Consider the following 13,099-nt stretch of genomic DNA (forward strand, 5'->3'; position numbering starts at 1 on the left):
CATTTAAAAAAAAAAAAGAAGACTGGAGAGGGACCCCAGACATTAAACACCAGTCAATAATTAAAACTAATAAAGAAAAAAAATCCTGCTTTCCATATGTGGGAACTTTTGATTTCCAGTCAATTTGAGATTGTCGTGAATTAGTGGGGTAGGTTGGGAGGGTTGTACAAACATTATCCTCTCTCTTTCACACACACTCACATTCAGGCTCTCACTTTGGATCTCTCCCTCTTTTCTGGCCTCTTCTTCAGCTGTGGCACCTCCTACAATTGGTTGGCCTGCCACCTGCCTCTCTCTATTGGTCCCGTACTATGCTGCCTACTGTGACATTAGAAACACTTTCTTGATATGAAAGTATGAAGTCCAATATTGCTTCCTTCCTTGTGGGGTCTGATAATTGTTGTCTGAGGAGCACCCCTTGAAGGCAGTCCAGGATAATCCTGTTTCTGTTTCTAGAGTAGGGTGCTCCATTCAATATTTGGCAGATTAAAATCTGTAAAGGTAATATAATCACAGAAGGTATATCTTGTTTCCTAATACCATTAAATCATAAACACCTAAGGAAACAACTTACTCTATTACACTATATACATTTATTAATACAAAGTTCTCTTTATAAAAAACATAGGGTGGTATGTTCTATACCATTTTCTAGTATGTATAGAAAATTAAGAAGATCATTTGGAGGCATTGGCATATTTTGGCAGGCGATCCACTGTTAGAGAACTACCGGTATTCGCCATACAAAAGACTAGATCATTGAGGGACCATTTAATTAGATCTGATGATGTCCTACAGGTGAATGATGGTGAAGACTGTCCACAGGGCTCCTGTCCCCTACCATGTTCTGTTTGCCCACTAGTGTTGAGGGGTTCAGCATTTGTGCTTCCGTGTACTGGTCAGGTTTATAGATTGAGAGGAAAAATATAATTGTAGGACTATGCAGGTAGTTTTATGCTGTGGTATGTCCTTGTGATTACATTTATATTGGTTATATTAAACGGATGGTTAGTGTATGAATTTGTGAACATCTGAGTTGTATTAGAACCAACAAAATGCAGGCTCCATTGGTGGAGCATTGGCTTCAGATGGCTCATGCTGAAAAGGATTTGAAATTTTTTTGTTTTACATCAGGAATATAATAGGTGAGGCGGTGATGTCACAAAAAAAAACGTATTTTAAAAGAGCAGAGGTTCATTTTTGAGTGGTAAACTCTTATGCCTAATGGATTAATTAGGGAAATTGAATGGCAGGCATTACTGTAGGTATAGTGTTGAGGTTATGGAAAAGGGTGTTTAGGGGGGTAATGTAATTAGAGTCCTTAGGTTTGTCCTATTTAATAGTTTTTGAAACAAAGGCAGTAAAGTGGTTGATGTGGAGATAGTTAGTTGAAGAAGTTCAGTGGGGCAATGCATTATGGTATCATGCATAATTAGGTTGTGGAGTTTAAAAACGGGAGTAAAAGGTGGAGTACGCAGGCAGGGCATTTGTGAGAGAGGCAGGCAGCACTGAAAGATTGTGAGGAGGGAAGGTAAACTGATGTGGAGGGTTATTGTGGTTAGTTCTTTAAATTGAAGGGAAGATGCAATATCTGTAAAATAGTGATGTATATATGTATAATATCTTTTTGATATAATAGAACGATATGGAAGGAGTTCCATGCGCATACGAATTTATAGAAGAGTGGGGAAGAGCGGTGCATCGTGTAGGTAATTGTTATACTTTATGGTAGTTGAGTTGTACGTTTAAAATGTTATATATTTTTTAAAGATGATAAAGAGAATAACTTTTGAAACTTTTTTTTTTTAAATATAGAGGAAAGATCGAAGAAAGTGTTGAGTATATTGATTGGGGGACCGGAAAGAGGTCATAATAGTGGTGGTGTAGTATCCGGTTTTGTGTTAAAACGGGACTGGTAAGTTGGAGAGAGATGCAACATATGAAATATCAGTGTGAGAAGGAATTGTGGGTGAGTATAAGATTTTATGGTTGCTGAATATTGAGTTGAAGTATAATTCAAAAGACCTATAGAGTTGTAATGGTTGTGCAGACGTCTGATGTTCCCCTTCAGACGCTGGTTCCCTCTTTGCATCTGCACTGGCTTCCTGGCCTCCTGACTCCTGAGTGCCCCGAGGAACCTGCTTTCCCCAGGGGGCTTAGCTTGACACATTTGAGACAAAAAGAGCCCGCTATTGAGCTCTATCTCCTACCTCCGCAGTGCAGGCATTTCCGGCCTCTGTCAGATATGGGAGGGGGCCACGAGAGGGGAGAGTTCAGGAGTTGCTTGTGCTATTTCTTTCTCTCTGCAAGTTTCTCATCCCTCTGTGGTCCAGTGCTATGTGGACCGTGGCAACTCTCCTATGTACCAGGCCCAAATAGGAACTGGATTTTTTTTTCAGAGGGAAGAACAGCCACCTGGTCGCCTTTTACGTGTTTCTGTAATAAGGAGGAAAAAAAATCTTTTCTTCTCTAATTTTTTTTGCCCCCCCAATCCAGGTCTATCCATCACCAGCTGGAGGCAGAGAACTAGTGAAGACCTATCCTGCTATCCCAGAATATATATAGTCTGTAATGATGCAAAAATAAAGGTGGAGTTCTCTGCCTCCACCTGCTGGCAGGCAGGAGTATTGCCATTTGTCTGGTCTGATCTGCAGAACAAAGAGGAATAAGGAATGTCTAATATGCTTCTAGTTTGAGTGCAGGAATGGCTTTATGCTATGAGTAAGGTTACAGAGATCCTACTCCTTCACTGCAGAGTCTGAATTAGAAAAAACAAAGTAAGGTGGGTAAGGGTGCAGTGAAAGGAGGGAGGGAAACAAAGTGCTAGCCAGCAACAAGTGAATTGTAGTTAGAAAAGATAGACTCCACCCCCTCAGAAGGCAGGCAGAAAACAAGTGAATTTTAAATAATTTATACATTACAGACACTCTAAGGAAGAAATCTGAAGCTTACTTCATCCACAAGTATGAACAAGTCAGAAGGTCATAATTACAAGCAAATTTTACCTTCTGACAATATAAAATGTGACTGTTGTGAGATTAAGAGTCACAAGAGGGAGAAAGAAGGGGGGAAACACATAGATAAAAAGTATATGAAAAGAAGCAGCAGGGGTAGAACAAAAATTCTACTTACTTTCCTTTGCAGCTTCGGCAGAGGGAACTTGTCCAGCCTGGTTAAAAACCACATTAGCAGCAGCTAAGCAATGGCGTGCCTCCATGTACCATTGCTAGGGAGATGACAGGGTAGAAACACAGTTTAGCTGCATACCTATAAAAACTCCAATAAAATTTCATTGTTTGTGATTACCCACTTACCTCCCATTTAATTCTACTGCCCCAACCCATCATCTACCTTTTCAGTTTTCTGTCCAAGCTCCTTCCCCTCTATTATTACACACACACTTTTGTCATGCAAGTCTTGAAAAATCCTCTCTCTCTCATCACCAGCCTCACCAAATTCATATCCAAACTCCTTGAAAGTTTAATTTAGTTCTGCAAACTCAACTTTTCACCTCTCATTTTCGACCCCTTCCAGTCTGGCTCTGTGCTGTATGCTCCACTACAATAACCATCATGGAAGTATCAAATGAATCACTTTCTGACCAAAGCCATTTTTCCCCGTTGATAGCAGGGCTGAATTAGCCATGCTGCTGGAGTGTCGACGCGACCGGGAGTAGGCGGAGTTTCGTCAGATAGTGACAGAGTTGTTAACTCTGTGTGTCTGCACGGTCGTCTTCCTGTGTGAATCAGTTTCTCTCCCCAGTCTCTTTTTTTCTGCGAGCCGATAGTACGCGGGTATTTTTCTCTCTCTCTCCCCGGGCACCAGAAAAGATCAGTGCACGACGCCTCAGTGCCTACTGCTTCAAAGCACCAAACAGCACGGCGCATCTACTCAGGACAAGACGCCGGTCAAAACATATGTAACACCAACGCATACTACACCTTCCTCAAACCTGGCACTTCCTCCAGGTGACATACAACCTCACAAGAAACCCAGAAAAACAAACAAATTCTTCAAGCGCGCCTTTCCTCTCCATCGCCCCACAACCAGATGAGGACTCAGATGTGGAAGTTGAACTCTCTTTGGATCTCAATCCTCTAGAGCTCCTTCACTCAGTTGATGATTCATTCTCAAACTTCATCTTTCTCTTATAGTAGACCACAGTCCCCTCAATAAAGCCACCTGCACAAAAAACGTAAGCAGTCTTCTCAAGATCTTCCCTTGGTAGTTTCTCCCTCAAACACCAGTTTCATTCACATCCACAGACTCATCTAGTCTCTAAAGCTATGCTTCAAATTTCCCAAGCGCTAAATACCTTCAGGATTTACAATCCGCTCATTCATGGCCTGCAAGTCCATCTTCAGTGCAGACCTCACCGAATCCCATACAGCCAATTCAGCCACACTACATCGTCTCCGACCCCAGCACATCCAGATAGCCCAACTTCTCAGTGGTCAATGTCTTTGCCTAGTTCTTCCATTGGCTTGCTTTCTGACCCTCCAGAGGGTCTTCCAGAACCGTATTCCCCAACTGGAAGACCTCACATATACAAAAGTTTATAGAGAAGGTGGGAAATCTAGTAAATACAGAAACAGGAAAAATTACAGATCTGAGATCAGAGCTTCTAGGAGTTTTGAAAATTTTTGAAATTCCTCAAGAACCCACAGCTTTGCCCCCCACACGAAGTTTAAACTCTGTTCTGCACAAGATGTGGGAAAAGCCTTTCTCTACTGGACCTGCATCTTGGAAGATGGACTTAAAATATAGGATGCACAATTCCGCTATTTACGACTCAGCACAATTGCCTCATAACTATCGTAGTAGAGTCCACTCTCTCAAAGGCGAAGCGATCGAAACTCCATGCTAACTCGCCACCTGGTAAAAGATCATAAATCTATGGATGATGTCAGAAGGAAAGTTTATCATTCCACCCATGCTCACCACAAAAATACAGCATCATCAGTTCTATATAATTCAATACTTGTTTGAGAATCTACAAAAATTACATCCTCTCTGTCTGGCCTCTGACAACTCCTTGCCACAACCCTTTACAGACATTGAGGAAGGCCTGCGGCACTTGCTGAGATTGGTTTACGAGTCCTTTGAGTCTTACCTCACGCTGCTCTGCAACAGCTATAGTGGCACGTAGAATGGCTTGGTTAAGGGCTAGCTCCATTAGAGAAGACGTCCATGATAAGTTGGCCAATATTCCTGCAAGGGAGACACTTATTTGGCGATAAATTTGCAGAAGAAACTGTAGCCACATCTCAAAGAACAAAATTCTGCGTGCTTTCGCTTACAACACCAACAGAACCTCACATATCCTTCATATTACCCTGCCTTTAGATGAAAGTCATACCAAAGGACATCTTTCAGGCCCCTTCCAGACTTATCGTCCACAACACTATCCTCAACAACAATACAAATCTCAATCTCATCAATCATGTGGACGTTCTCGTCAACAACGTCCGCAAAAGCAGGGTACCGCTGCTCCTCCAAAGCAGACACCGGCTTTTTGAACTGTCCCGAGCCACCCCCACCACTATTCATAGGTGGTCGCCTGCAATGTTTCTACAACAACTGGACAGCAATTACTACAGATTGTTGGGTACTGAACATCAGAGAAGATGTTACGCTCTCCTCCTCCAGAGGGGAGGAGTTAGCAATCTGTTCTGCTTTTCTCCTGAAAGGGGAAGGAGTTAGCAATCTGCATGATCTGTTCCTCCAGAGGGGAGGAGTTAGCTATCTGTAGTGCTTACCCCGCCAGGAGGGCGGAGTTAGTAATCTGTTAGCAAACTACTGTTAGATGCTCCTGTAAGGGAAGAAGGTAGCAATCTGTTATTGATCAACTCCCCAGGGAAGAGGAGTTGACAAACTGTTCAATGATACTCTTCTGAGGAGAGGAGCTAACAATAGGTATATTGTTACTTCGCTACTGAGATAGCAATCTATCATGCCTCCGCTATGGAGAGTAGCAATCTGTTTATATATAGGCTGTTGGCAAGTCCCATAGAAAGAGAAGGTAGCTATCTATATAATACTTCCATAAGCGGTGTTAGTGGGTGGTAGTGGTTGGCTCCCACAGAGGGATAGAAGTGTAAGGAATGACCCACTTGGAGGAAATGGTGAATCCTGGGCCGATGGCAGATGACAGCGACCCCAGGAGGAGATCCTGAGAGGAACCACCGGCTAGGCTAGAATATGAAGTAAACACAAATAGTTCTTTTATTAGGCTGGAAGCTGGACCACCAGTGATGGCAGTAGTGAGTCGATGTGTCTGGCAGGGCTGAAGTCCTTCCGATACTGGAATATAATCTCTGGGTCGCTGTGAGCCATAGAGAGGAGACCAGAAGCAGTGAGCAGACAGGGTATACTGGATACAAGATGGTACACTCACAATAGTAGATGTCTGCAATGGTCTCTAAGCCACAGAGAGTCTTCAGTATATTCAGGAACAGGAGCCGTAGGCAAGCACTGGTTTCTATAAACAGTCTGTAATAAGAAACTCACAATAGCTGTATATGAAATGGCTTCTAGAGTAGAAGAGAGTCTGTAAAGGATTCTAGGAACATGGGCCCTCGTGGAGCGAGTACCGGTTCCTATCTGCAATCTTGCCAATATAACTCTCGATCTCCATACCTGCAATAACGTCTTGGACGGAAGGGAGTCTTCAGAGCTATAGGAATGTAGGCCCTCGTGGAGCGAGTACCGATTCCTATCTACAATAGAAATTCATTGTGTTCACGTCTGCGATCGCTTCCAGGCATTGAGGAGTCTTCCGAGTATTCAGGGATGTAGGCCCAAGGAGCGAGTACCAGATCCCGTCTGGCATCTGAATCAAGAAGAGAGAGCGGAGCCCCGTGGAGCAGGTACTCTGGTAAGTTTGAAAAGGCTGAGCAGTGGAGAAGGATACCCTCGCTGACCTCGGATTGTTGTTGCAAGTGTCGTGGACTGCCGAAGCAAGTCCTGTTGGAGTCCTTGCTAACTCGTTAGAGGTTAGTCAAAGGACCTTTTAAAGTGGAAATGGATGACGTCACTACGGGGGGACGCCCCCCCGAGGTTCGCGCCCTTGCTGGTACAACGTCTGAGCACACACCCTTACGTCATCAGGAACATGGCGGATCCGTAGCGTCAAGCCAGCCCGGGGACACTGAGACCAAGAGGCAGGGAGAAGCCATGGCTGCATCTGTCCGTCAGAGCCAAAGGAGTCGCTCCCTAAGGTAGAGAGGGTGGAGCGAGGGGCGAGAAGAGGCAGGAACGCAACAGAAGGTTATCATCTAATTTGTAACTCCCTCCAAAATTACTCAAGTACCTCCTCTCAGGGGACGGTCTTCCCATTCATCCTCTCTACAAGAAGAAATAATCTACGTGTCCAAAAATCCATTCACAAACTGCCTCCATCAAAAACGAATCAAGGATTCTACTCCCATTATTTTTTCATTCCAAAAAAATCCGGAGGCCTTCGTCCCATCTTAGATTTACGAAACCTCAAACATATCCAAAAGGAAAAGTTCAAAATGACCTCACTCAAGAACATATTACCTCTCCTGCAACCCAACGACTGGCTATGTTCCATAGACCTGAAGGATGCTTACTCCCATATACCCATGCACCCTTCTTCATGGTTATACCCTTTGTTTCAAGGCTCTGACGAGCACTACCAATACAAGGTCCTACCTTTTGGCCTCTCTTCAGCCCCAAGGGTTTTCACAAAATGTTTAGCGGTGATGGTGGCTCACCTCAGAAAATTATCCATCCAAATCTTTCCTTACCTGGATGATTGGCTATTAGTGACTTCAGATCCAGCCACCCTTTGGGCTCACACCGATCCAGACAATAACTTGTCCTTCAAACATTGGGTTTTCTGATAGTTACGAGAAATCAAATCTACAACAACCCAAAAGACTACAATTCATTGGAGCTCTCATCAACACAATGGAAGAGAGAGCCTATTTTCCACAAGACAGAATTCAAACTCTCTCCTCCTTGGCGCAGAAGCTAACACAAACCAATCCCATGCTTCAGCACGTCAGATCCTCCAACTACTAGGGTACATGGTAGCTGCGATTCATGTAGTTCCCTGTACCAGGCCACACAATTGACATCTGCAATGGGGCTTTAAAGAATCAATGGTCGCAGTTTCTGCAACCCCTCTCTACCAAAGATACAAATCACCAACAAATGTGCATGACATTCACTGGTGGATGTCTCCCATCAATCTATCCTCAGGAGCCTTTTTTCGGCTTGCCTACACATCAACTGACTCTCACAACAGATGCGTCCAGAAAGGTTGGGGAGCCCATCTGTTGGACCTAAAAACCCACTGTTGGACCTAAAAACCCACTCACTACTTCAATAGAAAAATCTCCGACCTGCTCAAAACAGTTGACACCCAACCATAATCATCACTCAATTCCTCATATCTCCACCCAAACAAAAACTCTACGCTCAACTACTTCGATCCCATCTCTACTGTGGAAATTCAAAAGGCTCTGAAGAAAATGAAACCATCAACTCACCCATTCGACCAATCCCCACAAAAATTCTCCTGCTAATCCCAGACACTATTTCCAAAACCCTAGCTGACATAATAATTGCTCCCTAGCCCAGGGTATCTACCCAGAGGACCTCAAAATGGCATCGATCAAACCTCTACTCAAAAAACCAAACCTTAACACCAATGATCCCAGTAATTTCCGCCCCATCTCCAACCTCCCGTTCATAGCAAAAGTCATGGAGAAACTAGTAAACACACAATTATCCAACTACCTTGAGGATCACCAAATACTGTCCCCCAACCAATTTGGATTTCGCAGAGCAGCAAGCACGGAAAACGCTTCTACTCTCCCTCACAGACTTCCTCCTAACCGGCTTAGACAAAGGACACGCCTACCTTCTAATTCTACTTGACTTTTCGGCGGCATTCGACACGGTCAACCACCACATTCTACTAAACCAATTGGCAAACATCGGAGTGCAAGGCACTGCACAGAACTGGTTCAAAACCCTTTCTGGAAACAGAGGATATACGGTTAAAATCCACAACAAAGAATCTCAGTACCATCCATCTTCACTAGGGGTTCCACAGGGCTCCTCTCTTTCCCCCACCCTTTTCAATATATACTTGCTCCCACTCTGCCACCTCCTCACTAAACTAAACTTGAAACACTTCCTATTCGCAGACAACGTACAGATCGTAATCCCCATAAAAAAATCCATTATAAACACATTAGAATTCTGGAACAAATGCCTGACTGAAATCAAAACTCCTCCTCAACAGTCTTAACCTTATTCTAAATGCCTCAAAAACAGAATTCCTCATTATAGCACCCGAAAACAACAACATCAACCAACAACCTACCAGCCAACCTGCAACCTCGCACGTAAGAGACCTAGGAGCAATCATCGATAACCGCCTAAACCTTAAATCATTCATAAACCAAACAACCAAGGACTGTTTTCACAAGTTATACATCCTCAAAAGAATCAGACCACTGTTCCACTCACAAGACTTTAGAACAATTCTACAAGCAATAATCTTCTCAAAGCTGGATTATTGTAATTCTATTCTACTAGGTCTCCCTGCCGCTCATACAAAACCCCTTCAGATGGTGCAGAATACAGCCGCCAGAATTCTGACCAACTCTAGAAATTCGACCACATCACCCCCATCTTGAAACCCTTCATTGGCTTCCCATTCACTACAGAATCATGTACAAATCTATTACCATCATTTTCAAAGTCATACATCAACTCGCACCATTAAATCTACAAATACCACTCAAGAAACACACCTCTGTCAGACCAACTAGAGAACACTACAAAGAATCACTTCATGTTCCAAAAGCCAAAACATTCCAACACAAATCTCTCGAAGACAGAGCTCTATCCACAGCAGGACCGCGCCTATGGAACTCCATCCCTTCAGAGCTTCGCCAGGAACCATGCCTACCTACTTTTAGGAAAAGACTAAAAACCTGGCTTTTCAAAAAAGCCTACCAGAGTTCCGATTGATCCAGGTTCCCTTTCACCACCATCTGTCACCCTAACCTCCCTCTTCCCTCTATCCTAGTGTAAACCCCACCAGCCCATACCCCTCCCCGTCCTGACTACATTTAGCTCTTGACATCCTCTTGACACAGATCCTTTATTGCATTACTATGTAAATATTCACTGTAAATGCGTTTTACTATGTAAATATTCCTGTCCCTTTTCTCTTTTTTTCCTCCTATCCCAGTTGGTAATTTCCTTGTTCATTGTAACTATTATTTTCTGCACCAGTTCAATTACCCTAGTTCTATGTTTATTACACGACTTGTTAAATGTAAACCGACTTGATGCAACCTTTGGTCATGAAAGCCGGTATAGACATTAATAAATAATAATAATAATAATAAGGTCGCTGGTCTCCTCAAGAGTCTACATATCAGATCAACCTCCTGGAACTTCATGCAATCTGGAGAGCACTGCAAACCTTCTCTCCAAGTCCAAGGGAAAAGCCTCATGGAATACACAGACAACCAAGTCGCAATGTTCTATATAAACAAAGAAGGAGGGTCAGGTTCATGGACACTGTCAAGAAGCTCTTTGAATACTGATTTGGGCGACCGCGAACGGAGTAAAGCTTCAAGCTACTTATCTCCCGGGACTGGACAATGTCACAGCGGATCGCCTGAGCAGAATATTTCATCCACACGAATGGACATTAAATCGGGAAGTAGCTCTAGCAATATTTCAATGATGGGGCTTCCCGACAATCGACCTCTTTTCCACACAGAACAATCATCAAACACAAACCTTTTGCTGACTTTTTTGCTTCACTTTTTTGAAGGAGTTAATAAACATGTGGATAAAGGTGAACCGGTATAGTATACTTGGATTTTCAGAAGGCGTTTGACAAAGTTCCTCATGAGAGGCTTCTAGGAAAAGTAAAAAGTCATGGGATAGGTGGCGATGTCCTTTCGTGGATTGCAAACTTGCTAAAAGACAGGAAACAGAGTAGGATTAAATGGACAATTTTCTCAGTGGAAGGGAGTGGACAGTGGAGTGCCTCAGGGATCTGTATTGGGACCCTTACTTTTCAATATATTTATAAATGATCTGGAAAGAAATACGACGAGTGAGATAATCAAATTTGCAGATGACACAAAATTGTTCAGAGTAGTTAAATCACAAGCAGATTGTGATAAATTGCAGGAAGACCTTGTGAGACTGGAAAATTGGGCATCCAAATAGAAGATGAAATTTAATGTGGATAAGTGCAAGGTGATGCTTATAGGGAAAAATAACCCATGCTATAATTCCACAATGTTGGGTTCCATATTAGGTGCTACAACCCAAGAAAGAGATCTAGGTGTCATAGTGGATAACACATTGAAATCGTCGGTTCAGTGTGCTGTGGCAGTCAAAAAAGCAAACAGAATGTTGGGAATTATTAGAAAGGGAATGGTGAATAAAACGGAAAATGTCATAATGCCTCTGTATCGCTCCATGGTGAGACCGCACCTTGAATACTGTGTACAATTCTGGTCGCCGCATCTCAAAAAAGATATAATTGCGATGGAGAAGGTACAGAGAAGGGCTACCAAAATGATAAGGGGAATGGAACAGCTCCCCTATGAGGAAAGACTAAAGAGGTTAGGACTTTTCAGCTTGGAGAAGAGACGGACTGAGGGGGGATATGATAGAGGTGTTTAAAATCACGAGAGGTCTAGAACGGGTTGATGTGAATCGGTTATTTACTCTTTTGGATAATAGAAAGACTAGGGGGCACTCCATGAAGTTAGCATGGGGCACATTTAAAACTAATTGGAGAAAGTTCTTTTTTATTCAACGCACATTTAAACTCTGGAATTTGTTGCCAGAGGATGTGGTTAGTGCAGTTAGTATAGCTGTGTTTAAAAAAGGATTGGATAAGTTCTTGGAGGAGAAGTCCATTACCTGCTATTAAGTTCACCTAGAGATTAGCCACTGCCATTAGCAATGGTAACATGGAATAGACTTAGTTTTTGGGTACTTGCCAGGTTCTTGTGGCCTGGATTGGCCACCGTTGGAAGCAGGATGCTGGGCTTGATGGACCCTTGGTCTGACCCAGTATGGCATTTTCTTATGTTCTTATGCTCCATTTACCCAAGCACACTTCGCTACGCTCCAGATGCCTTCCTCATTCCTTGGACAGGGGGCCTGCTATACGCCTACCCCCCCCAATTCCGCTAATCTCCAGGACAATCCAAAAAGGCATCCAAGACTTAGCAGACTTGATCCTCCTCGCTCCAGCATGGCCAAGCCAGCCATGGAATGCGTTTCTCATGCGACTCTCCATATGTCCACCAATTCCACTGGAACACCACCCACATCTCTTGACTCAGGAGGGGGTTGGCACCCTTCTCCATCCGATGCACCAATCCCTCCATCTGACAGCATGGAGGTTGAAAGGCGAGTATTAAACCACTTAGGCCTTCCTTCGCATCTAGAAGACATACTAATCACCTCGAGGAAACCCTTGACTAGATGTAGCTATGCGGGAAAATGGCACAGTTATACAGAATGGTGTAAACCATGACAGTTGGATCCTCTCATCTATAGCGACCCAGCTATTGGAATACCTCCATACGGTCTACACCTCCGGTCTAGCTTAAGCTTCAATTTGTGTGCATATTAGCGCCATTGCAGCTTTCCACCCACTGTCATAACTGCCTTCCAATTTCTAATCATCCTCTGGTCTCCAGGTTCATGCGCGGCATGCTACATTTGAAGCCACCAATGACGAAACCACCTGTACCATGGGATCTGAACATGGTGCTGAAGCAGCTCATGTTTTCTCCCTTTGAACCTTTAGATTCATGCCACAAAGTACTTAACCTGGAAAACAGTACTTCTTGTAGCAATTACATCAGCATGGAGAGTAAATGAACTTCAAGCCTTGGTTCACTATTCTCCTTACTTAGAATTCTACCACAAGGTCACTCTGGCCTCACCCCTCTTTCCTTCCAAAAGTGGTTACGCCATTTCATTTAAATCAAACAATTACCCTACCAATATTTAAGCCAACGCCGCATACTAATTACCAAGACAAACTCCTTCATTCATTAGATTGTAA

General features: G+C 43.4%; 1 protein-coding gene across 1 annotated transcript in view; it reads right to left on the reverse strand.

The window, feature by feature from the left end:
• The window catches only part of KIF1BP (KIF1 binding protein), a 106,647-nt gene that overhangs the window by 12,858 nt on the left and 80,690 nt on the right, over positions 1 to 13,099 (reverse strand). Inside the window, exon 5 of the mRNA XM_029609155.1 lies at positions 3,133 to 3,226. Coding sequence (XP_029465015.1) covers positions 3,133 to 3,226 — 94 coding nt within the window. The remainder of the gene's footprint in view (positions 1 to 3,132; positions 3,227 to 13,099) is intronic.

The sequence above is a fragment of the Rhinatrema bivittatum genome, chromosome 7 (genome assembly GCF_901001135.1).
Source record: "Rhinatrema bivittatum chromosome 7, aRhiBiv1.1, whole genome shotgun sequence".
Taxonomy (NCBI): domain Eukaryota; kingdom Metazoa; phylum Chordata; class Amphibia; order Gymnophiona; family Rhinatrematidae; genus Rhinatrema; species Rhinatrema bivittatum.